The following is a 22950-nucleotide window of genomic DNA, read 5'->3' on the forward strand; positions in this document are numbered from 1 at the left end:
TGCCTGAGAGACCCACTGGGCGGATCTGCACCTGTCCTGCAGCTTGGAGCCACTCTGAGCCCAACTGGATCTAATGATCACTAGGTGTCCTATAGGTGCATGAGCGAGAATAAATGACCAGAGCTTTAATCCACTGACTTCTGGGTGTGCTTTACCATTTGCAATAGCTAGCTGATGCAGGCTAGAGCATCTCCCAGTGCCTCTCCCTCTCTCCTGAGTGGTTGTTCTGGAAGCCCAGTGCTCACCTCTCCCAAGTCACAGGTATCCTCCACCACCCTTCCCCTCCTCCTCTCTCCCTCCAGATGCAGAGGACCACTACTGAGCTCTCTTCCCTTCCTCTCAGCTGCATGGTCCACGCATCCCATCAGTAACAACAGCCTCAGGCCCATCCCCTCCCTGGGGCTTGGGATACTGGGAGCAGCTGGATTTATGGGCTTATATTTCTTAAGCGAGGTGCCACAGAAAACCTCAAATCCTGAGTCCTTAAGTCTAGGATTTTCTGTTCTGTGGGTCAGTGAGTATGATGAGGCCTAAATGGAACAGTGTTGGGGAAAAACGTTAGCCCAAACATATTTTCCATAGAGAGGAAAATTACAAAAATATACACAAAACAATTTCCCAAGAATTTCATTTCTGCTATATATGAAATGATTTATGTAAACTGCCCAACTAGCAGTTATGTGTCATGCAGCAAAATAACTTGGCCACTAAATACAAGACGAATCAACTTTTATTTGACAATAATATTAAATTCCATTCATTAATTCCTAGACATCTGTTGATCACAGAGTTGGACAACCTGCTCACACAGCAAAAAGATACTGAAGGTACATGGGCCCCCTACTCTCTGGAGCCTGGAGCAAGTGCAAACAAGGACGGGAGGAATGGCGAGACGGGGCGGGGCTGGCCCTGCCCACTTCTCTCCAGTATGAGAACTCCAGGCTGGGACTTCATGGGCTCTGATAAGCCCAGCACCTTCGGAGCAGGATGAATCAGGAGAAGAAGAAGAGGGGCTCTGCGCGGGATACAGTTTGGTGTTCCTGGTCACTTTCTCCATCTCTACCAGCCCAAATCCTAGTCCTGCCTGCAGCCTATCACCCCAGTCCACATTTGGTTCCAACTTTGCCGAGCACCCCAGCCTGGCCGTTTGAAATTCCAGGCTCTCGTGTTCCCTCATTTCGCACGCATCAGTCCCACCTTCCCACCAGCGGGCACTAAGCTCCCAGGGGCCAGTCATCCTCAGCTCTGGGACCTCGCCCAGGTGACGGAACGCTGCCAGTGCACTCGTGGGTCTGGAAGATTCTTCGCACGACGTGCACCAGCCCAAAGAGTGGGACGGGAGTGGGGGGTCCCGGGGCCAACCTGGCAGAGAAGGGGGAGGGGAGTGGGGCTCCTGAGCAGCCCCATCTTACCCTGACAAAGGTGTCTTTCTCAATCTGGGTTCTGCCTCAGCGTGAGTTGGGAAGGCGGGAGTGAGGAGCATTCCAGAGGCTGTGAGAATATCCCGGTGCCCCCCAAAGAGGAGGAATCAGGGCTGAGAGGGTGAGGCACTCATCTCGCCGTGGGGCTGGGTCTTTGCAGACAATTCCTTCTCAACCCTTTTCGGAGGTCTTACTCCCACCTGCCCCGCCGTTTTCATGCTGAGGAAACGGAAGCTCAAATTTAATTTGCTTCCTCTGGTTATTTAGCTGGAAGGGAACGGAGCTGCTACTGAACTGAAGCCTGTTCTGCCTCCCGAGGATCTCAGATACAGAAAGGGGCTCAAGAGACAGTCTGTACCAGGTCTTGACAACAAACAGGTCAATTGTTAGTGCTGCTTTTCAGAAGCCCAGGGAACCTGAGAGAGAGAAGCCGCGGGTGGGCGTGTGTGTCGTGCGTGTGTGTCGTGTGTGTGTGTCACGCGTGTGTGTCTGGGGCAGGGGTGGTGCTGAGGGAAAGAAAAGTCTCGTGCACGTTTCTACCACCCGAGCCCCAGCGTGGAGGGGACTGAACTCCTGACACAAAGGCTCCCTACGTCTTTGGCAAAGTGAGGGGCAGGCCCAGCCACTGGTTGGGAGAGGCTTAAACCGTACCCCAGAGCACCGGGGCCTCAGATCTTCCTTATAAGAAGGATCTAGGCCGTGAGAGTGGTCAGGGCTTTCAGTGGTCAGGGCTTTTCACCCATCCCTCTCCTTCTCCTGTGAGGAATGTGAGAGGCTACCGGGTCAAGGCCCCACTCGAAGGCCACCCTGATGCCTGTTTCTCTCCCAGAGCCCCGAGGCCCCAGAAACCATCTTGCCCCTGGCCCCTGCCCGTGGCAGCGGGACCCTGACCCAGCACAGGGTGACTCCATTCTCCACAGAGAGGGCGCGTCCAGTCCGGGGCTCAGAGGAGGCCGCCTGGGCGTCCTGTGCGGTGCGGCGCCAGGCCCGCACTAGGGCAGGGCTCCACTGAAAGTCATGATGGGCAGGCACAGCAGGGAGCAGAGGTCAGGTGCGGCCTGGGCCGGCGGGTTGGGGGGCCTCTGGGGTGGCGGGGAGAGGCCGCTCTTCTCCGGCTTGTAGCAGGGCGAGATCTCACACCTGTGGGCCACGGTGGGTTCAGGGATAAGGGTGGGGCCCATCCCTCAGCTCCTTCCAGGCCTCTGGGTTGGGGAGCAGAAACTGGCCCCTCCCCAGGACCCCCTTCTCCCACCTGACCACACTCTGCAGGATCTTTCTCTCGTCCTGGTCCAGACACACAGCAAAGGGGCAGCTGTTGGAGCCGATAATCTGCACCTTGTCCACCTTGATCTGCGACGTGCTGATCTGGAAGGCAGGCCCAGGTCAGCCCCCAAGCCCTGGCCACAAACTGTCAGTCCTTTTCTCTCAGAACTGCCCAGCCGGGTCTGGGAGATGGGGCAGGAGTTTGGCTGGCAGCTCTCGAGGGTTAATGGCCAGGTAGGGGAGGGCTCCTGAGGCCCCCATCAGCCCCTGCCTCTGCCCTTTCCCCAGTCTGGAAGAAGTTCCCCTAGGAGACCGTGTGCTGCCCACTGCCCTCACCACGAGAGCCTGGGCTCCCTGACGGAAAGCCTGCTCAGACTCAAAGCTCTCCTCTTGGCCGGGTATGGTGGCTCACACCTGTAATCCTAGCACTCTGGGATGTCGAGGCAGGAGGATTGCTTGAGCTCAGGAGTTCGAGACCAGCCTGAGCAAGAGCAAGACCCTGTCTCTACTAAAAATACAAAGAAATTAGCCAAACAACTAAAAATAGAAAAAATTAGCTGGGCATGGTGGTGCATGCCTGTAGTCCCAGCTACTCAGGAGGCTGAGGCAGGAGGATTGCCTGAATCCAGGAGTTTGAGGTTGCTGTGAGCTAGGCTGATGCCATGGCACTCTAGCCGGGGCAACAGAGCGAGACTCTGTTTCAAAAAAAAAGTTCTCCTCATGCCCATCCACCGCCTTTCCACACGTGTCCTCTCACAGGCACCCCTCCCTCTCTGACACCCCACAGCACTCCATACCTGTGCACCCCCAAAACCACACCCCTCACCCTGCCTCTCCACTCCCACCCATAGGCACTGCAGACACCCCTCCTTTCTCTCTCTTTCTCTCTCACACACAGGCACACACACACATGAACCCGTGCCATGCACACATATACATGTGCCTGCACATGCACACACACATGCACATGCGTGCTCCAACAAGTCTCCTGAGGGTGTGGCTGGAAGGACGGGGAAACCCTTACCTGGTTGAAGCCCTTCTTGGATTTGGAGTTCTGTCTTTTCACCACTTCCGTCAGGTTTAGCGTCAGGGCTTCCATGTTAGAGTCTGCAGGGCAAGTGGGGGTCAGGCCAGGCTCAGAGCACCTCCCTGCCCTGTCCCCCCGCCCGCCCCACTCACCCAGCTCCTCCTGCTTCCGGCAGGCCTTGCTCAGGTTGACAGAGGTACAGACCTTCTCCAGGGTGCTCCAGCGACTTCGCCCACTGATGGCTCCCTGGAAACAGCACAGCCAGACCCTCTCAGCCCAGAGGTCCTGTGCCTGTGGCCTCCTCTTTGAAGACCTACCAGGGCCAGGGTGCTGCCTGCAGTCACCATGTCCCCAGGAAGCTCCCTCTCACTGGCTAGAGCCCTGCACCACCCTAAATAGACCCAGATGGCTCCAGGGAGGCTCGGTGGGTCACTGGCTTGGTCCTGGGGCCAGCCTCCACGACCAGGGCACGAGAGCTAAGGGCACCTGAAGGGGTGGTCTTGAGGCTGTCCCGCTGAGCCGAGAGTGAGGCAGAGCCAGACCAGAACCCCTCTTTGGGCCCCTGTTTGTGCGTCTCTTTCATCGGGGGCTTCCATGTTGTGAAACCCAACAACATTTCTCAGTTTTCAGCTTACTTAACCTCGCAGACCTTGCTTGATTCTGTTCGTCACTCTCCCCTCCTTGGAAAACTCTTCTGAGCTTCCGTGAGGGGGGCATGTGTGGCCTTCCTGCCACCTCTCTGGCTGCGGCCTCTCTGCTTTACCCATCACCCGCCTCTGCCCACGGTTGCCTTATGAAGGTCCCCCAGACCTTCTCCTATGTCCTCTGCTCTTTGTACCCCACTTTCTCCACTAAGGAATCTCATCTGCACCATTTCCATCAGCACCTACACACCCATCTTCGTATTTCACCCCTGTGCTGGGCCCCGACAACCCACTGGCTAGTCCAACTTTCTCCTTACACCTGTCAAGGGCCTCTCCACCTCAAGATGTCCCAACCCAAACCCGTGAGCCTCCCCCACTGCACCTGGGCCTCTTCCTGTGTTCCCCACCTGAGATGTACTGCCAGTCACAGAAGACTGGACCCAGGAGTTTGGGCCTCTTCTTTTCTAATCCGTCCCTAAGTCCTGCTGGTCACATGACTCACATCTGTCTCCCATTTCTTTCTACCCTAATGTGGGCTGCCCACATTTCTCTTCTGGACAACCACAGTCGCCCCCTAACTGGCCTTGCTGCATCACCTGTGGACACTTCCAGTCTGTCCTCCCAGAGCTGCCAGAGGGAGCTTCCCCACCGCAAATCCGATCACGTCTCATGCATTCCTAGCCCCACTACAAACGTAAGTGCCTTTAATGGACAACCATTGCCCTTGGGACAAGGACACAGTTCCTCTCATTGCAATCAAGGCCCTTGTGTGCTGGCCTCCCTGTTTCTTTAGCTTCATCTCATCATCATGTTCCCACTCACTCTCTCTGCTCCAGCCCCTGTGGTCTTCTTTCAGTGCCCTTTGATGGTCACACTCCCTCCCACCACAGGGCCTTTGCACATGCTATTCCTGCTGCCTGAAGAGCGCAACCCTCTCTTCTCAGCCTCATTAACTCCTGGTTTTCTTTCTAATATTAACTCAATATCCCTTCTCAAGGAAGCCTTCTCTAACTCTCCTGACTGGGCTGAACCTGCCACTTGGGTACAGCACCGTGCACCTCCCCTTCATCTGTTTGTCACAGTTGTATTTGTACACGTTGTTGAGTCATCCATCCAATGGCTACTACCCCCTCCAGACTGTAAGCAGGTCTACCAGCACCACACCTGTCCTTTGCTCACTCTTATGAACACTCCATGCCTAGGACAACGTCCGGGCCATAGAGGATGTTTAACAAACACCTAGCACACAGCTCTCAGTGAAGGTCAGTCCCCCGCCCGCCTCCCTGACCACCAAATGTGAAGGAGTCCCCAACATCACTAATTATCTGCCCTTTTATTGCCTTGTCATCACTCACCACTCTGAAATTATCTTGGCTATTTATTTGGTCCCTTGTTTTTTTGTCCGTCCCCTCCTCTACGTAGGGGACAGACAAAGGGAGGGCCTAGATTTCCCTGCTCAACTGCTCTTTCCCCTGCCCAGCACAGAGGCGGTGTGAGTAGGTGCTAAATAAATATCTTCTGAACGAAAGGAAAGAAGGAAGAAGGGCTCCCACCTGTGAGGCCAAGCCCCTCTCAGCCTGTACCCTGGTGCCACCTGCTCAGAAGCTCATGTGCTCTGGTGCCTCTTGGGCATCCCTCCTCCTCCCCACAACTCTGAACACTCCCTTCCCACTTTGCATGCCGACAGCCAGGCCACCAGCCCCGCACACCCTCACACTGCCTCTGGAGCCGCCCCTTGCCGCCCCTGTCTCACCCGCAGCTCTGTAGCCAGGCCCAGCAGAACTGCCCCTGACACTACATGGAAACTGCTGAGTGCATTCAGGTGAGGGCAGAAAACACATGGGGAGGGAGACTTTGGAGGAGGCAAAGGGGCGGAGAGACGTCCATTCCCTCCCCTCCTGCCTCTCTCAGCATCGGGGAGCCTTCTGAGACTTTCCAGCTTAAAGACTGGGACCCAGGAACGTATGAGTCCAGCGCTGGCCCCAAGCTCTGGTGGAGAAAGAATCGGCAGCAGATCCCAGAGGAGGAGTCCCAGCACCTGCCTTACCTTGCTGTAAATTATCTGTAGTGTTAGAGGGACGGCCTCCCGGTCACCATCGATGCCCAGCCGCTTGCTGCCGCCAGGACCTGCGCCACACACAGATGGTAGACCCTTTACTCCCTCCCACTTCAGTGCCCACACATACCTGTGGCCCCGCCCCCGGGAGACCCCGCCCCCGGGAGACCCCGCCCCCGGGAGACCCCGCCCCCGGGAGACCCCGCCCCCGGGAGACCCCGCCCCCGGGAGACCCCGCCCCCGGGAGACCCCGCCCCCGGGAGACCCCGCCCCCGGGAGACCCCGCCCCCGGGAGACCCCGCCCCCGGGAGACCCCGCCCCCGGGAGACCCCGCCCCCGGGAGACCCCGCCCCCGGGAGACCCCGCCCCCGGGAGACCCCGCCCCCGGGAGACCCCGCCCCCGGGAGACCCCGCCCCCGGGACCCACCATCCCGGGGCCCCGCCCCATGCATCTCCTGGGTTCAGGCAGTACACACCGGAAGCCTTGATGGCCCGTGTGGCAGCAGAGTGACCCAGCTCCAAGGAGTGAATGAATATCTCTGTCGTCTTCTCCCCAGTGATGAAGGTCAGCTGGAGAGGGCAGGAGTTGTGCATCAGTGTGACCCTCCTGTGGGGGCCCGCCCGCTTCTCCAGCACGGGGCTGCAGGCTGCCTGGGGGCCGGGCGGGGCCTGCAAGCCCGGCGGGACGCGGGCTGGGACCTGGCGGCGCTGACTTGGCCTGCCAGTAACTCTATGCGCACGTGGAGACGTGGGGCAGGGCGGGCCTTACCTCGGTCTGATAGACCTGCAGCAGCACCGGCCTGGCGGCAAAGCGGCAGTAGTACAGCAGCATGTCGGCCAGGATGGGCAGCTGCGCGGGGGAGCCCTCCAGGGGCTGGGCTTCGGCCTTCATGGACTGCTGCGGCCAGAGGGGCAGGTGGGTAGAGGGCAAGAGGGAAAGAGAACGTGGGAGGAGGAGAGGCAAAGACACACGTACCCAGAGGCAGAGACAGGAGATACAAGGCAGATGGAGCCAGGGAGAGATGGTGAGATGGAAGCAGGAAGCAGGGAGGTACATGGCCACCCTGTACCTCGCCCCCACATCGCCTCAGGGAGGCCTCTGGCCAAGCTGGACAAGGCCAGGAGTTGAGGAAGTGGCTGAAATCTAAGGTCCCCTGGATCCTTGAGGACATTCCCCTGTCACTGCAGTGACTTCAGCTCTAAGGCTCAGTCCTACTTCTCTCCCACCCTCCTTGCTCTTGTCCAAGTGAGCCCTGGTCCTCCATGGGGGTCTCAAGTTGGATTGAGGCTGTGTGACTGCAGCCAGCAGGCCCTCTCCCCTCACCCCACGGGCCACCTACCTGGCACAGGACTTCAGGGGGCAGGTGCATGAGGCCCAGCACATTGCGCTCGTACCAGGGGTCGAGCATGCCGAGGTAGTGGGAGATGTCATTGGTGCTCTCTTCCCACGGGGCCGTGCCCAGCTCCTGGGGCAAGAGACAAGGGTCATTCCCAGCACCCGGGAGGCCTGCCCATCCTAGCTCCAGAGCCCAGGATGGCAGCTATAGCCCCAAGCTGAGCCTCTCCCTGCCTTCGGAGGAGTAAGACAACTTTCAGCCTTTGCCATGTGACAAAATGTCATACCCAAATACAGGGCAGGGACCTGGGACTGAGGGCCAGGCAGGATTAGGTGCCCCGGAAACGCAGGGGATTACTTTTGATGACCTCCAACCAGCTCCCTTTGGGTAGCTAGAACTTGCTCATGTCCACCCTACTTCCCCACCCCATCTGGCCCAGGGCTGGGGACATACTGCGGGGCTGGGGTGCCTCGGGGAGTCTGTGTGGGGTGGGGGTGTCTGTTTCAGAGGAGCTGCACAGGCGCCAGAGCTGGCCCCCTGGCTTCGCTTCACAGGCACGTAGAAGAACTGAAGCTTGAAGAACCGCGTGAGGAGCGGGCGGTTGTTCTCCAGTCGCCTGGCAAAAAGAAGGTGGTGAGAAGGGAACCCTTGGTCCCTCTCGGATCCTGAGCCTCAGGCCCCAGGTCCCACCAGCTCAACAACCTGGCTACCCAGGGCGAGCGACGCCGCCCATCCCAGCTCTTACCGAAGTTTGCTGTACGCCCGAGCCACCTTCCCTGAGATCCGATCGGAGCCGAAGACCACAACGCGTAGTGTGGAAGCCTTGGGGTCCTCGTCCCCACTCAGGAAGGGGCGGCGGCGCTGGTGGCGAGAAGCAGGGGCCAGGAGCCAGCTGGACAGCTGGGTGCCGAGCTTGGCCTGGGGCAGGGAGAGGGAGCGCTGGGCCCGCGTCGGGGGAGGTTCCAGGCTGTCCAGGGGGCTGCAGAGGCTGCCTGCCCGCCGCAGGGGCAGGTCCGAGCCGCCCTCCAGGCTCCGAGAGTCCCTGCGCAGCACCAGCTGGCTAGTGCTCTTGAAGAGCTTATAGATCCTGTTGAACTTCTGCCCAGGCCTGCGGTGGCCCTGGCGCTCCTGGCTGCCAGGCCTCCCGGGCCACTCGGGGGAGCTCTCCTCACTGTCCTCCACGTAGCCACTGTCCATGCCATCCGAGAGGCCCGACACGAAGGAGCTCAGCAGGTGGCGGGAAAGGGCTGGCCCTGAGGCCTGGGAGGAGGCAAGGGACAGGGTGGAGTCGCGGGACACCAAGGAGCTCGTGGAAAGCAGAGAGTCCCTCTCGGCACAATGTCCGTCAGTTTCCAAGTCCTCCTCCTCCTCCTCCTCCTCTTCCTCCTCTTCGTCGTCCCCCAGGATCCCTGGCTGGAGCAGCTCCTGTTCCTTGAGCAGGATTTCCTGCAGGATGTCTGCAGGGAAGCAAAGGGCCGCGCTGTCAGGGTGTCCAGGCTCCTGGGCCACCTCTTGTGTACCTTCAGAGGGGGGACAGGCTGAGGCAGACTGGACTGGAGGAGGCACAGAAGGGAGCTGAGGGCCAGCCAGGCCTCACAGCACGGCGCCCTGCTGTGCTTAGAGCCGGCCCAGGTGGGGGTCGGGGGCAGCTGCACAGACCAGGGCCGGGAAAGACAGCGCGGGCAGTTGGGGGTCCCCAGCCGGCTCCTTACCAAAGCTGTCCTGGTTCCAGCTGTAGGTGTAGCACCTGGCAACGGGGATGGGGATGGTATGGAGCTTTCCGGGTTTTGCAGTGTCTGTAGGAACAGGGAGGGAGGGACAAGAGGGCTGGGAAGAGTCCTTGGAGATTGGCCAGCCCAGTCCCCTTGTCTCGGAGCAGAGACCCGAGTTGGCACAAGGCTGCACAGCCGGATGGGTGGAGGCTGAGTTCGACCTGGGTGCCTGGCTCCCAGCCAGAGGACCTTTCTCCCAAGCACCCCACATCTATGGCCTTTACGAGCTGCGTGACTGTGGCCAAGTCACAACCTCTGAGGCTCATTTTACAACGTCCACATGGGGAAAGAATAGTACAAGCACACAGGTTTTCATGAGGAACAGTGTAACAAGGACTGATGATTGCTCCTCAAAATCGGTGCTCACTTCTATGGCAACAGGAGCGAGAACGTTTCCTGGGCTCCTTTAGGGCAAGATGAGCCCATGTGACCAAGGTGGGCTCAGAGGGATCCGTGCAGAAGTGATGTGGCACCTTCGGCATTACCTCCCCCCAAAAGCCACGCCCCTTGCCCTAAGTGAGCACTCTCTTTCCTCTTCCCATGAGCCGACAACGTGGTGGCAACCCAACCTGGACCCCACAGGTAGGGACGACGTCCTAGGAAATGGTGGAGCAACAAGATGCTGTAGCACCTGGGCCCCAAATGACTGCGTGGAGCAGAGCCACTGGGCCCACCTGGCCTGCGCACCTGCGGAGCTAGAACAGGGGATGGGAAAGTGGGCAGAGCCCCAGCCTCCCATGAGCCTCACCTAACACGCCAGGGAAGCCGGCCTTTTCTCCCACCGCCTGCAGCTTGGTCCTGAGCCACTGCCGGGCCTCTGCGGCATCCCTGATGCCAGAGGCCAGCTCCTGTGCCTCTGCAGTCTCTGTGAAGATGTCCTCAAGCTCTGCCAGGGTCTTGGCCTGAAGTCCCAGGAGGAGAGAGGGTTAGCTTCTGTACCGGCAGCAGTGACCGGCAGTCCCTACCTCTCCCTGCAGCTGGAGCCAGGCCGCCCCCTCAACTCCCATTCTCAGGAAATGGTCAGGAGAGAAAGGCCAGGTCTTCAGTCCAAAGCTCATTCCCATGGCATGTGCCATCTCCTGAGGCGCCCAGCCCACTGGCCAGGTGCCACTCAGCTCTGGTCATGACCCAGCACTCCAGAAACCCCCTCGACGGGGCCAGTCTTGCAGCCACTGCCCTGCCATGTCCCTCAGGGTGAGGAGGACCAGCATAGCCCAGAGGCTGAGGCCAAGGTGGTGCAGAGAGGAGGCTCTGCCTCCCCAGGAAGGTGCCCCACTGAGCCCCAGGGCCCCAGGGACGTACCTGCAGCCTGCAGTGCAGGCCTGGGAAGTCACAGTGGGCCCCAAAGGTGGCCTGGAAGGCGTGCAGGAGCAGGGTGGTGTAGGTGCTGTGTGGCGAGTGCCCGGGCGCGCTCAGCTTGTCCGCCACGGCGAGGAACTCGGCCTGCACCTCCACTGGGTTCAGCAGCAGCACGGTGCTGGGACACAGAGGACCGGCTGTGGCACCTGCTTTGGTACGAACTACCCGCAGCTGCTCTCACTCCCGCAGGCCCATGCTGCCTTCAAACCCAGTGCGAAGAAGCACCACGTGGGCAGCCTTCCCTCCAGGCTTCTGGAGCCCCTGTCCCTTGCTAAGCGCTTGCTCACTCCTTCCACGGACATGTGCTGAGCACCACTGTGTGCAGGCGAGACCAGCCAAGCCCCGGCCCTCACCAGCTGGCGTGAATTCTGTGCCAAAGAACTTTGCATCCTTCCCAGTTTACAGACCAGGAACCTGAGACCCTCTCCCAGCCCTGGCTCTTCCTGTACAACCTCCCCTGCCTCCTCTCCTCATCTGAAAAACCCCTTCCTCCCAGGGTTAGCGCTGGCGACAGAGCCTGCAGCCCAGGAGGTGCCTAAAAGGTGTTAGTGATTCCTCAGCAGCCCACCTGCCTCAGCCCCCGGGGGGTGTCTTATTCACTCCCTAACCCACACACTCCCATGTCCTTTCTGTCTCTTTCCACGCCTCCCACAGGCTTGTTTGTTCCTATCTAGAAGGAACTCTGGAAGTGTTTCTCAGCGGGTGGCTGTGAAGTGAACCCTTGGGGCTGGGGCAGGGTGAGGGGGGCTATAGTTTCTGAGCCCGTGAAGGCTGTGGGCTCCCAAGGTGTCAAGGCGAGACCTCCGGAGGGGCCTTGGAACGGGTGCCCCTCTCTAGGTCAGGACCCAGGCGTGGGCAGTGAAGTCACTTTGAGGAGTCACAACTAGAATTTGCTTCTTAAATAGAATAGGATTGGCCGGGCGTGGTGGCTCACGCCTGTAATCCTCGCACTCTGGGAGGCCGAGGCGGGAGGATTGCTCGAGGTCAGGAGTTCGAAACCAGCCTGAGCAAGAGTGATTATAGTCTCTACTATAAAATGGAAATTAATTGGCCAACTAATATATGTAGAAAAAATTAGCTGGACATGGTGGCGCATGCCTGTAGTCCCAGCTACTCGGGAGGCTGAGGCAGGAGGATTGCTTGAGCCCAGGAGTTTGAGGTTGCTGTGAGCTAGGCTGACACCACAGCACTCACTCTAGCCTGGGCAACAAAGTGAGACTCTGTCTCAAAAAAAAAAAAAAGAAAAGAAAAGAAATAGAAAAGGACAGCGCTTATCCCATGCAGTAGGCATGAAACTTGTTTCAACTGTGTGTGTGTGTGTGTGCGCACGCGCACGTGTGCACACATGCGTGTACCAGGCTGTCATATAACATGTAGTTTTAATTGTAGGTCCTGGTGAAAATGGTTTGGAAACACTGTTTCAGTATCAGGCAGAAGGACACTGTGGAAATAGCATGGGCTTCTGCGCATAAGACTGAGGTTCAAATCCTGACTCAGACACTTGCTAGCTGTGTGGCCTTGCGGGAGTTACTTGGCCTGTCTGACTTCCAGTTCCTCATCCGAAAAGTATGGATAAAGTGAGGTAATGTGTGCCTGACACCTGGCACAATTGATGCAGACCCCTTTAGGAATCTGATGAAAGACCCTCAGCCTAGAAAAATGAACCTACACCCGGCTTCCGGTTCCTCCCTCCCCCCGGAGCACTCACACGGTGGAGCTGCGGTGACTCCTGATGGGCAGGCCCTGCTCGGCCCTCACCAGTCGCTGGTAGGAGATTCCTGTGGGACAACAACCAGAAACAGAGTTCACGGGCTTATCTGTCCCTCAGCATCTCGCCCTTGTGCCTCATGGCGAGCCAGGCACTGGACGGGCGGGCTGGAGGTTTCCACACGAGACTCAGAGGAACCCTGGGGAGAGAGCCGTTATCTGGACCTTCCAAGGGCCCGGGCTGTATGCCTGAGTTCTATTCTGCATGGCCTTGGGCAGGTCACTTATCCCTGGGCCTCAGTTTCCCCCCAAGGGCCAGATAAGATCAGTGGCCTCTGAGGCCTTTAGCAGTCTGATTTCCAGGCCCCATCTCAGTTGGACTTGCCATGTTTTGCTCTTCAGAGCCTGGGAGGAGGGGATCCTGGGCCCAGGAGGCTGCCCACTTGTTCCTGGGTCCCTGTTGTCACTGCTCCCCTCTCTGGGTGCCTTCCCATAGTGGCTGTGCCAGGCACCCCTCAGCCCGTCTGTTCCAGCCACTGGGTAGTTTCCAATCTCCGCTTGCACCTCCATGTGTCTGCCTGGCACCCCACGCCCTCTTGGGGGCCTGTGGTCTTGCCTGGCATCATCTCTGCTCTAAGGGAGCACACAGCTCCCCACACGGCCCGCATCCCCTCTCTGGCCTCTCCCCACTCTGCCTCTTCTAATTTCAAAATGTGGAGAAGAAACAAATAAGATGTTTCTCCTTTTTTTTTTCCTGCATCTTGACTCAGTTCTGTGGCTGGAAAGTAGCCCATTTAGAGTATACATTCAGTTCCATGTCAATCATAAGATCAAACAACAGTTTGCACTCCTCATGCAAGGGAACAGGACAGGGGCTGGGATTCAGTGGGGCAGGCCACCTTCTTGCCAGAGCTCAGAAATAGTCCCAGGGAGTCCCCGTCCAGAGTGGGGCCACCGTGGCCTGGGGTTGAGCTGGGAGCTGGAAGGACATCCCCACAGAAGTGCAAGCCCAACCTGGGGCTTCGAGACAGCTAGAAACAGAAGGGTGGCGATTTTTGCTTAGTAAATGGCAGAAAATTACCAAATTATGCTATTCTAACTTGAAACCTAATTGCTTTGATTTTTAGCCTTTTGTGTGATTTTTTTTTTTTTTTTATGTAATCGTTGCAGGTTTAGAAGTTAATGTTACGCCTATTTTTGCTAGGAATAATCCCTGAAAACAGTGGCTATTTCTATCAGGACTTGGGACACCACCTGGTGGCCACTCACATGCATTACAGAGAAAAGCTCCCCTCGCCCGGGGAAGAATCGTGGCGGACACAGACACCCCCAGTCTACCTGACCACACAACACACACATGCAAAATCCCCTGACCTTATTTCTCGTTTCTTTTCCTACTTCGTGTTTTCTAATGGGTGACCCACGCCCCGCCGACCCCGTTTCTTCGCTGCCTTTCTGCCTCTGTCCGCCCAGGTCACACTCAGGAGCACTGTCCCTCCCCATCAGGTTTCCTCCAAAACGCTCGGCCCTGGGCTCCCAACCCCACCGCCTCCTGAAACCCTCTCCAGTGTTTTCTCAGTCCCCGAACCCAACAGCTCGGCCTCACCACCATTCCCCTTGACCTTGTCTCTTGGGGCGTTTGATAGTGTTGACTACTTTCTCCTTGAAGCTCGCTCAAGGAGCAGTCTCTGGCACCTGCACCCGTGTGTCCCGAGATGCCCTACCCGTCCCATCTGGGACAGCGGTGCAGGTGGAGCTGGAAGCTGCTTCCTGTTAGCCACGCGGACTCCACGTGACTGCTGCTTCATGTGTTCCTGCTGCTTTAATCGGGGGACATTTAGGAGGACATCTGTGCCTGACCAGGTGACCCACCCAGAGGGAGCTATTTTCAGAGGTGCGTGGCCGGTGCTGACCATCCAGGATACCAGCAGCTCCCAGGTGGAGCGCACAGTCAGCAGACAAAACCGTCCACCCGCCCTGAAGACACGGTCAAAGCCCCCTCCCTCCTCGGCCTCTCCTGGCAATGGACCCCACCGTTTACCGTGGCATGTGGGCTTTGGGGGTGACGGATGGATGGGCGGGGGCTGAGCTGGGAACGAATTAGAAAAGACTGTGCAATATGGAAGGGCTGGGAGCCTATACACTTTTGTACAAGCTGACTCCTTTGAACCAGGCTTAGAAATTGTCCTGTCGAGTCCCCATTACACTGTGAGGCTGGAAACGTCTCCAGCACCCTACAAGCCGGATGGGCCTTGGTTTTCATCATGTTGCCTGGTGGTGGCAGGGAGGCCACAGCGGCCGAGGGGGGTGTGTGGTATCAGCCCCAGGACCACCCCTGTCTCCACCCTCCGCTCCCTGCGCAGGGAAGCTGCACTGGGGACCTCGGGTCAGTGGACCCCTCTCTCCCTTTGATCTTAGATCACATTATTTCTGGGTCACCTTTAGCGGATAGAAACCCTTTTCCCTAAATCTCTCCCACCTACTAGTCAGTGATGTTTGACATTCCTTCAAGGGGTAAAAACCTTTCATTCCATAATCAGAGACAAAAACTAGAAAATGCAAATGTCTAATCAATGACGTCCCAAGACATTATTACAACTTTCTGGGATTGCCTTCTTAAGATCAAGACTGGTGCCGGCGCTAAACAGAAGTCTCGCTCCCGTGCCAGGTTGTAGCAAGTCGACGATCAAGAGAAGCCACCACTCGGGCCTGGGGAGGCGGGCAGCAGCCACATTTTGACTCAGTTTCCTCTTACAAGGCAAAGGGCGAGATTCCACGGAGTCACCAGTGCTAGGGGGGAGCGGGGCCGGGTCCCGACTGTGTCGCACTCCTCAGATGAGACCGCGCCGGTACAGCTCTGCAGTTTCTATGAGTGCCATCGACTCACGGTTGCCAGGTGGAGTCTGATCTCTATCGTGGCCTGACGCAAACGCCACCGCGCCACTCCCCGCAGCTGGGTGTCGCTCTGCTGTCCTCCCGCCCAGCGCCCCACGAGCAGCACCTTCCTGCTCCCCCCTCCAGGCTCCTGCATGCTAGAGGGGCTGGAGGGGCTGGGGACTTGTGGCCCCGAGGCCTCAGCAGGCCCTGGGGAGGGTGAAGCACAGCCTTCGGTGAGCCGCAGAGGAGGAGAGGACGTGACAAGGAAGGCTGGGAGTCCGGGAGCAGAGAGGCGGAGGGCGAGAAGAGGTGGGGTGAGCAAGGCAAGAGGGAAATACTGAGGGGAAGGAGCAGTGGCCCGCAGGAACGCCGGTGGGATGAGGTCTCCAGCTGTGCAGGGCCACCAGTGAGGTGTCACCGCCCTGCTGACAGTCACCCTAACAGGGCCACCCAATCTGGGTTTTCCAGGCCACTCTTATAAGTAAGTCATATATGGCAGAGACTTCTAGGCATCTACCCAATATCCATCCCCCTTCTTTGCTAATGAGACCTTGGGCAATGTACCCAGTTGATAAGTCACATTTCTCAACCTCCCTTGCAGAAGGTATTGGGTGGACCCCTTTTGCAGCCCCCTCTCTCACTTCCTTCTGTTAACTGGAATGCAGACATGATGGCCAGAGCTCCAGCAACCATCTTATGCCATGAAGTGACTTTGAGGATAATGTCTCCTGCTAAGGATAGTTAGTGGAGCAGGAAGACTGGACTAGAATGTTCATGGGGCCACCATGCCAATGCTATACTGTCTTCTTCCAGGTATGTGTGTGTACGTGTGTGGGGGAGAGAAAAAGAGAGAGAGAGAGAGGAAAATAAACTCTTATGAGTTTAAGCCACTGTTATTTTGGGCTTTCTGTTATAGGCAGCCAGCTTAGTCCTAAGTAATCAGACCCTATGATTTCTGGAACACCTGCCCTCCACCCTTTTCCCTAAATCTCTCCCACCTACTAGTCCATGATGTTTGACATTCCTTCCAGGGGTATAAACCTTTCATTCCATAATCAGAGACAAAAACTAGAAAATGCAAATGTCTAATCAATAATGTCCCAAGAGAAATTTATTCCCACTGGAGATTATTCAGCACTCACTACCAGCTGACAGGCAAAACTGACCTAACCCAGGTCTGTTTCTCATTTGACAGGAGGTCAAGGGCAGGAAGGCACTAAGAATCTGAAAGGGAACGGGGCAGGAGCAGTTCCTAAGGTGGGAAAAGTGCTCATGAAAAGACAGCCAGTCATCTGTCAATGCCTCTCGCTAGAGGCACAACTCCGTGCAAATGTGAAAGGATACGACATGGTTTTCGGAGTCACATAGACATGGGTTTGAGTGGCAGAGCGCCTAGAGGCCTTGAGATTGTGGACAAGCTACTAAACTGTCGAGTCCTCAGTTTCAACATCTGAAAAATGGGAATAATAGTCACCACCCAGAGAGGCGTTCTGAGCCGCGGATGGGACCACCCGTTGGCTGTGTTTAATACAGCAACGAGCACACAGGAAATGCAACCCCACGTCACTGCCATCCTATCCTCACCACCAACGGCAATCACAGTCCTACTTCTGACAGGGAAGCACGGAGAACTTCAGCAACCTGCCCACGGTCATCAGCTAGGTCTTTTGTCACACCAGAGCCCACGTTCTTTCTCTTACCCTTGACTTTACAGCTTGGACAAGAAACAGTGGACTTAGTTTTGCCATGCATGAAATGGGAATGATGTTACTCTTCCCTCTCACCCTGCAGGTGAGAAGCAGTCCTTCAGGTTTGTGTGCTTTGAAATTGCAGAGTGACTCACACATAAGATGCCCACTGTTGCTCACAGATAAATTCTTTGCAGGCAAGTACTGTGGTCCTCACAGCCTTGCAGGCACAGAGTAAATATTCAATAAACATGTGGGCTGGGCCCCAGAGGGCTGTGATAGGCAGGACCCGGTGGCACTGACGTGAGGTTTCCTGCCACCCCCAGAGTGGAGGCAGTAGGCGACCCTATGGGGGTGGAGTCAGGAAGCCGGGGGAGGCCCCCAGCCTTGATAACAGGCCCGCTTCCTCTGCCACCCAGCCACATCAAAGCAGGACGAACTGTTTCATTTGTCTCCATGGCAACCGGGTCCCTAAGCCTCCATGGGTGGAGGGCCCAGCTCTCTAGACCCCTTGTCATCTTCTCCCTGTGACCCTGCCAGGACCCATCTTCTAAGCTAACATCATCCCAACACCTACCGCCCCCAGCAGTGTGAAATCAATGTGGGCCAGCAATAGGCCTCACACACTGCTCTGAGAGGGAGGCATTACTGGACACCCATTTTACAGATGAGGAAACTGAGGCTCATAAGTTAAATGCCCTGCTGAAGGCCCCACGGCTAGTGAGTAGCAGACTCAGGATTTGTAACCACAGTGGTCTGGTCCCAAGTACTGGTTACCTCTAAGGTATTCAGCCTCTATTCCAAGAGTTCAAGTTCCCCGGGCCTCCATTCTAGCCCTCCCCTACTTTATTGGGGGTGAGAGGGACTCATGAATAAGACAAACAAATGACCGCATGGCTGTTAAAAACCATACTAAAGCATCTTCTTACAATTCCATGTGAGGGTCATGTAAGAGAAGGTTATTTTGTTTAACTTACTATTTGCTGTTGATCAGGGCTCACGTTCTTTGCAATGAGAGGTTAACTTGTGGAAGTGAGATAAGTTGCAAGTGATTTTTGTGCGGTAGAAGAGATAACCCCAAAGATTATGGTTTTATTCCCCTATATGATATTAACTATTTTGTATCTAATTCTGCAATCTTACTCTAGCTTCTATGAGAACCTTCTATCAGTTTCTCAAATCCTCCTTAACACAGGCTCTACCGTCTTGCCGGTTCCCTCAGTAGGGAGCTGATATATCTCTGACACAAGCTCATTAAATATTTGTAGAAGTGGTGGGCTTTGAAACTGTTTGAAAATGATTCTCTGACACGAGAGAGAGTTAATAGTTTCCTATTCCAGTTCTGCTTTCCCTCGAAGAGGAGAAGTTTCCAGTATAAGCAACTTAACTTGGCTTCCCTCCCCGGGCAACTCTTTTCTCCCTGGTCACCAGGGCACCTGAGGCTTCTCATGGCCCCAGGGGTGATGTTGAGAAGGCCCTCAGTAGTGAGCGACGGTTCTAGGGTCTTCCCTGCTTTGACGCCAAAGAGCCCCCCTTCCACCTTCATCTCCAGAGCTGCTCTGCCTGGCTTGTGGGCGCCAGGCTTAGCATCCCAGGGCCTGGGCCTCACCACCACCCCTCCACTTCACATCTGCTCGCTGGGCCACCCAGCGCAGAGTTCCCGCCCAGCTGCACACAAAAACACCCCCAGGCATAGCGTGCATGCAGTTGAGGCGCCACTTGAAATTGGGAAGCGGTTTCCCCACAAATGATCCCCTCCCCCAACCCAGCATCTTCCTTACCCGTTCCAAAATAAGAAAGAGTCATTTTTTAGATCTTGGGTAGAAACGAAGTACCAAATCTTGCTTGGTGAGAAGGCCCTGCCAAGGCATTTTGCATTGTAAATCCTTTCTTTCAAAAACTGTGGAAGGGAAGACAAGCTTTGTCTCCTGGTAAAAGAGCTCAGGTCACCAGGAAGAAGCCCAGAAGAGAGCTAGATCTGTTTGTTTTGGGGGGCAGCGGGAAGGAGGGAAGGAATGAAAGAGTTTGACCTTAAACCGGTTTGTTCGTGTAGGGTGCCTTGGCAAGTTAGGTTGGCAGACTGTCTATTCATAGCGTGCCCAAGCCCTTTTCTGAGTCCAACATGTTGCCAGGGCCTTCCTGATTTTTCAATTCTCCACTTAAGTTTCTACCATGATGTGAGGGCCACGTTACAGGGAGACTTTGGGGTTGGCCAACCCTGGCCTGTACCTGCTGTGCTCATCTGTAACAACAGAGAGCTGGCTGGTGGGGCAGACAGGGCAGCTGATTGGTTGGGGAAGACTGTTATGAACCTTCCAAAGGAATTTAGACACAAAGCTTCAGTCCTGCGCTTTATAGGGTCCATATGAGTTACTGGGGAACAAGATTTGGTACTTCTATCCCTTGTGCGTTTTTCATGTGTATGATGGGAATTAAATGCTGCTGGTACTAAGCAGGACCTGGCGCATGCATACATTTGAAATGTTTAAAAAATGAGCTTACAACACATATAGTATTTGGGGGCCTGCTTTTTGACTCAACAAGTTACTCAACATCTTTTGATCTCAGTAACTCCATTCCTACAATATCATTTTTAACAGTTGAATAGCATTCCACCAAATGAAACAGTATACTCAACCATGTTCAATACTTAGGCTTTTTGGCATTGGTTGATTATAAGAAAGAATGCATTGATGAACACCCTTGTAGCTACATCTTTGCACATCCATAGTTATTTGTCAGGATAAATTTCGAGGAGTGGAATTGCTGGGTGAAAGGGTATTCTTTCTGATGCTTTAGCAAACATAGCTCCTCTTCTTCTTAGCAACACTGGTGTTCTTGTTCTTTTTTTTTTTTTTTTTAATCTTTGCCAATTTAATAGGGTGAGACAAGAGTCTCACTATTTAGTTTTGAGTTCCCTTCATTACTAGTGAGGGTGAATATTTGGGGGGGTCTTGCTCAGCCGTTCAGGGTTCTTTGTTGATGTACCTGAATCACATCCTTGCTCATATTTCCATGGGTATGTTGGCCTATTGTTTAATTGACTCAAAAGCACTCTTCATGTGTTTGATATATTAATTTTTTGTTGCAAATATTTTTCTTAGTTTGTCATTTACCTTTCACTTATAGTGGGTCTGCCATATAAAGGCTTTAAATTTTATGCTTTCAAATTGGTCAGTCTCTTTCTTTATAATTTTTGCCTTGGGGGACCCGTGTTTGGCAACTCTTCTCCGCTCTAGGTTCATGTGACTTATTTTTCTTCTACCACTTTTATGGTCATGTTTTTCCCACATTAACCTTTAATCTATCTGAAAGTTATTTTTATGTTTGAGATACAACTCCTACTTTTTTTTGAGATAGAATTCTAACTCAGGGGTTTTTTTGGTTTTTTTTTTGAGACAAAGTCTCACTTTGTTGCCCAGGCTAGAGTGAGTGCCATGGCATCAGCCTAGCTCACAGCAACCTCAAACTCCTGGGCTCAAGGGATCCTCCTGCCTCAGCCTCCCGAGTAGCTGGGACTACAGGCATGTGCCACCATGCCCGGCTAATTTTTTCTCTATATATTAGTTGGCCAATTAATTTCTTTCCATTTATAGTAGAGACAGGGTTTCGCTCTTGCTCAGGCTGGTTTCAAACTCCTGACTTTGAGCAATCCGCCCGCCTCGGCCTCCCAGAGTGTTAGGATTACAGGTGTGAGCCACCGCGCCCGGCCTCTAACTCAGTTTTTTTATGATCTGCCAATTATCTTGATATCATTTATTAAATAACTAATTTTCTTCATCACTGGTTTGAGGATGCCACTTTGTCATATAGTAAATGATTGTATGTAATCTATAATGTAATCTGTTTCTAGCTGTAATATTTTGTTCCATTAATCTACCTATTCTTATACCAATGGTGTGCTATTTTAATAACTATAGCTATATAGTTATTAAGAATACATACATAAATATATAATAAATACATAAGTAAATGCTACTGTAGAGCATTTATTCTTTCAAATAGACTATTTATTTTGCTAATTTAAAAAACATATTGGATCAGCCAGTACTAGAAGTAAAGAAAAAAAAATATTGCTGGTATTTTGATTGTGATTGCATTTATTTTCATAACACCTGGTGTTATTATAATATTGATTTGACCCAGCGATACCTCTCTTCAATTATTTATTTATTTATTTATTTTGAGACAGAGTCTCGCTTTGTTGCCCAGGCTAGAGTGAGTGCCGTGGCATCAGCCTAGCTCACAGCAACCTCAAACTCCTGGGCTCAAGCAATCCTGCTGCCTCAGCCTCCTGAGTAGCTGGGACTACAGGCATGCGCCACCATGCCCGGCTAATTTTTTCTCTATATATTATTTGGCCAATTAATTTCTTTCTATTTATAGTAGAGACGGGGGTCTCGCTCTTGCTCAGGCTGGTTTCGAACTCCTGACCTCGAGCAATCCGCCCGCCTCGGCCTCCCAGAGTGCTAGGATTACAGGCGTGAGCCACTGTGCCCAGCCTCAATTATTTATTATTCGGGAAAGTTTGTTTTCTCTACATAAGTTATTACATTTTGTTTTATTTATTTTTTATTTTTGTTGCTATCATAATTTTTTTCATTATGTTTTCTTACTGGTTAATGCTGGTTTATGAAAAAGCTCTTAACTACCCGTTTTCTTGTTCTGACAATTCTTCATTGAGGCGATTCTCTCAGTATAGACAGGTAAACAACTGTTTGAGCTCTAAATAATTAAAAGTTTCCTCTTTATTTTTGTCTTTTTGCATAGGCAAAATACCTATAAGCAAAAAGAGGAAGATTATTGATTTACAGGAAATGCCTCTAGTATTTCACCTTGGACTGTTGCCATATTAAAAACACTTCTATAGTAATAGTTTCCATATATTGGGGGGTTTTGAATATCAAGAATGGGTGTTGAATTTTACCAAATGTTTTAGAGGCATTTATTGAGATGTTTATGTAACTTTATTCCTTTGAATATTGATGTAATGCACCATCTCTCAGTAAATCATACTTGATTAGGGCCAGGCGCGGTGGCTCACGCCTGTAATCCTAGCTCTCTGGGAGGCCGAGGCGGGCGGATTGCTCAAGGTCAGGAGTTCAAAACCAGCCTGAGCAAGAGTGAGACCTCGTCTCTACTATAAACAGAAAGAAATTAATTGGCAAACTAATATATATAGAAAAAATTAGCCGGGCATGGTGGTGCATGCCTGTAGTCCCAGCTACTCGGGAGGCTGAGGCAGGAGGATCGCTTGAGCCCAGGAGTTTGAGGTTGCTGTGAGCTAGGCTGACGCCATGGCACTCACTCTAGCCTGGGTAACAAAGTGAGATTCTGTCTCAAAAAAAAAAAAAAAATCATACTTGATTATGTTTTCCCTTGCTCTGTCGTAGTTTCCTTAGACTTCATTTTCATGTCAATAACAACGTCTGCTATTTGTCAAGAACTCCTACTTTTCAGACGCCCACATATAAAAACTGAGTCCTTGTCCACACTTGTCACAGTGGCCACCAACCCATCTATTCCCAGCACCAGCCAGAAATGAATCAACCCACACATGCAATTACCTATTTGTTCCTGGGGCAAAGAGAACAAGCAAGGCCCTTGCCAGTATTCTGGGATTTCTCTGACCTGGGCAGCCTTGGAGACCCCTTGGTTAAGCAGATCGGAGGCCCAGGCCAAGTGGCAAGGTCTCCTTGCCCTGAGCGCCTGTTCCAATTTCCCCTAAGTTCCTCCTTGAGCTCCCTTCAATGTTTACTGCTTTCAGCTTGTGCAGAGTTTGCCATCAGATGCTTCCTG

General features: G+C 54.0%; 1 protein-coding gene across 2 annotated transcripts in view; it reads right to left on the bottom strand.

Moving 5' to 3' along the window:
- Positions 1 to 712: 712 nt before the first annotated feature.
- PIK3R5 (phosphoinositide-3-kinase regulatory subunit 5) overlaps positions 713 to 22950 on the bottom strand; it is a 77030-nt gene continuing 54792 nt past the window's right edge. The window contains exons 6-19 of one of the 2 annotated variants that reach the window (XM_075994173.1): positions 12588 to 12657; positions 10823 to 10997; positions 10269 to 10422; positions 9461 to 9544; positions 8494 to 9205; positions 8202 to 8364; positions 7752 to 7877; positions 7181 to 7306; positions 6888 to 6981; positions 6403 to 6482; positions 3864 to 3957; positions 3709 to 3791; positions 2674 to 2786; positions 713 to 2561 (exon numbers count right to left, since the gene is read on the bottom strand). In XM_075994173.1, coding sequence (XP_075850288.1) covers positions 2414 to 2561; positions 2674 to 2786; positions 3709 to 3791; positions 3864 to 3957; positions 6403 to 6482; positions 6888 to 6981; positions 7181 to 7306; positions 7752 to 7877; positions 8202 to 8364; positions 8494 to 9205; positions 9461 to 9544; positions 10269 to 10422; positions 10823 to 10997; positions 12588 to 12657 — 2222 coding nt within the window. In that variant the 3' untranslated portion in view covers positions 713 to 2413. Of the gene's footprint in view, positions 2562 to 2673; positions 2787 to 3708; positions 3792 to 3863; positions 3958 to 6402; positions 6483 to 6887; positions 6982 to 7180; positions 7310 to 7751; positions 7878 to 8201; positions 8365 to 8493; positions 9206 to 9460; positions 9545 to 10268; positions 10423 to 10822; positions 10998 to 12587; positions 12658 to 22950 lie in introns of both variants that reach the window. The other variant, XM_075994172.1, reaches the window with a different exon arrangement.

This window comes from Microcebus murinus, chromosome 18 (genome assembly GCF_040939455.1).
Source record: "Microcebus murinus isolate Inina chromosome 18, M.murinus_Inina_mat1.0, whole genome shotgun sequence".
Lineage (NCBI taxonomy): Eukaryota > Metazoa > Chordata > Mammalia > Primates > Cheirogaleidae > Microcebus > Microcebus murinus.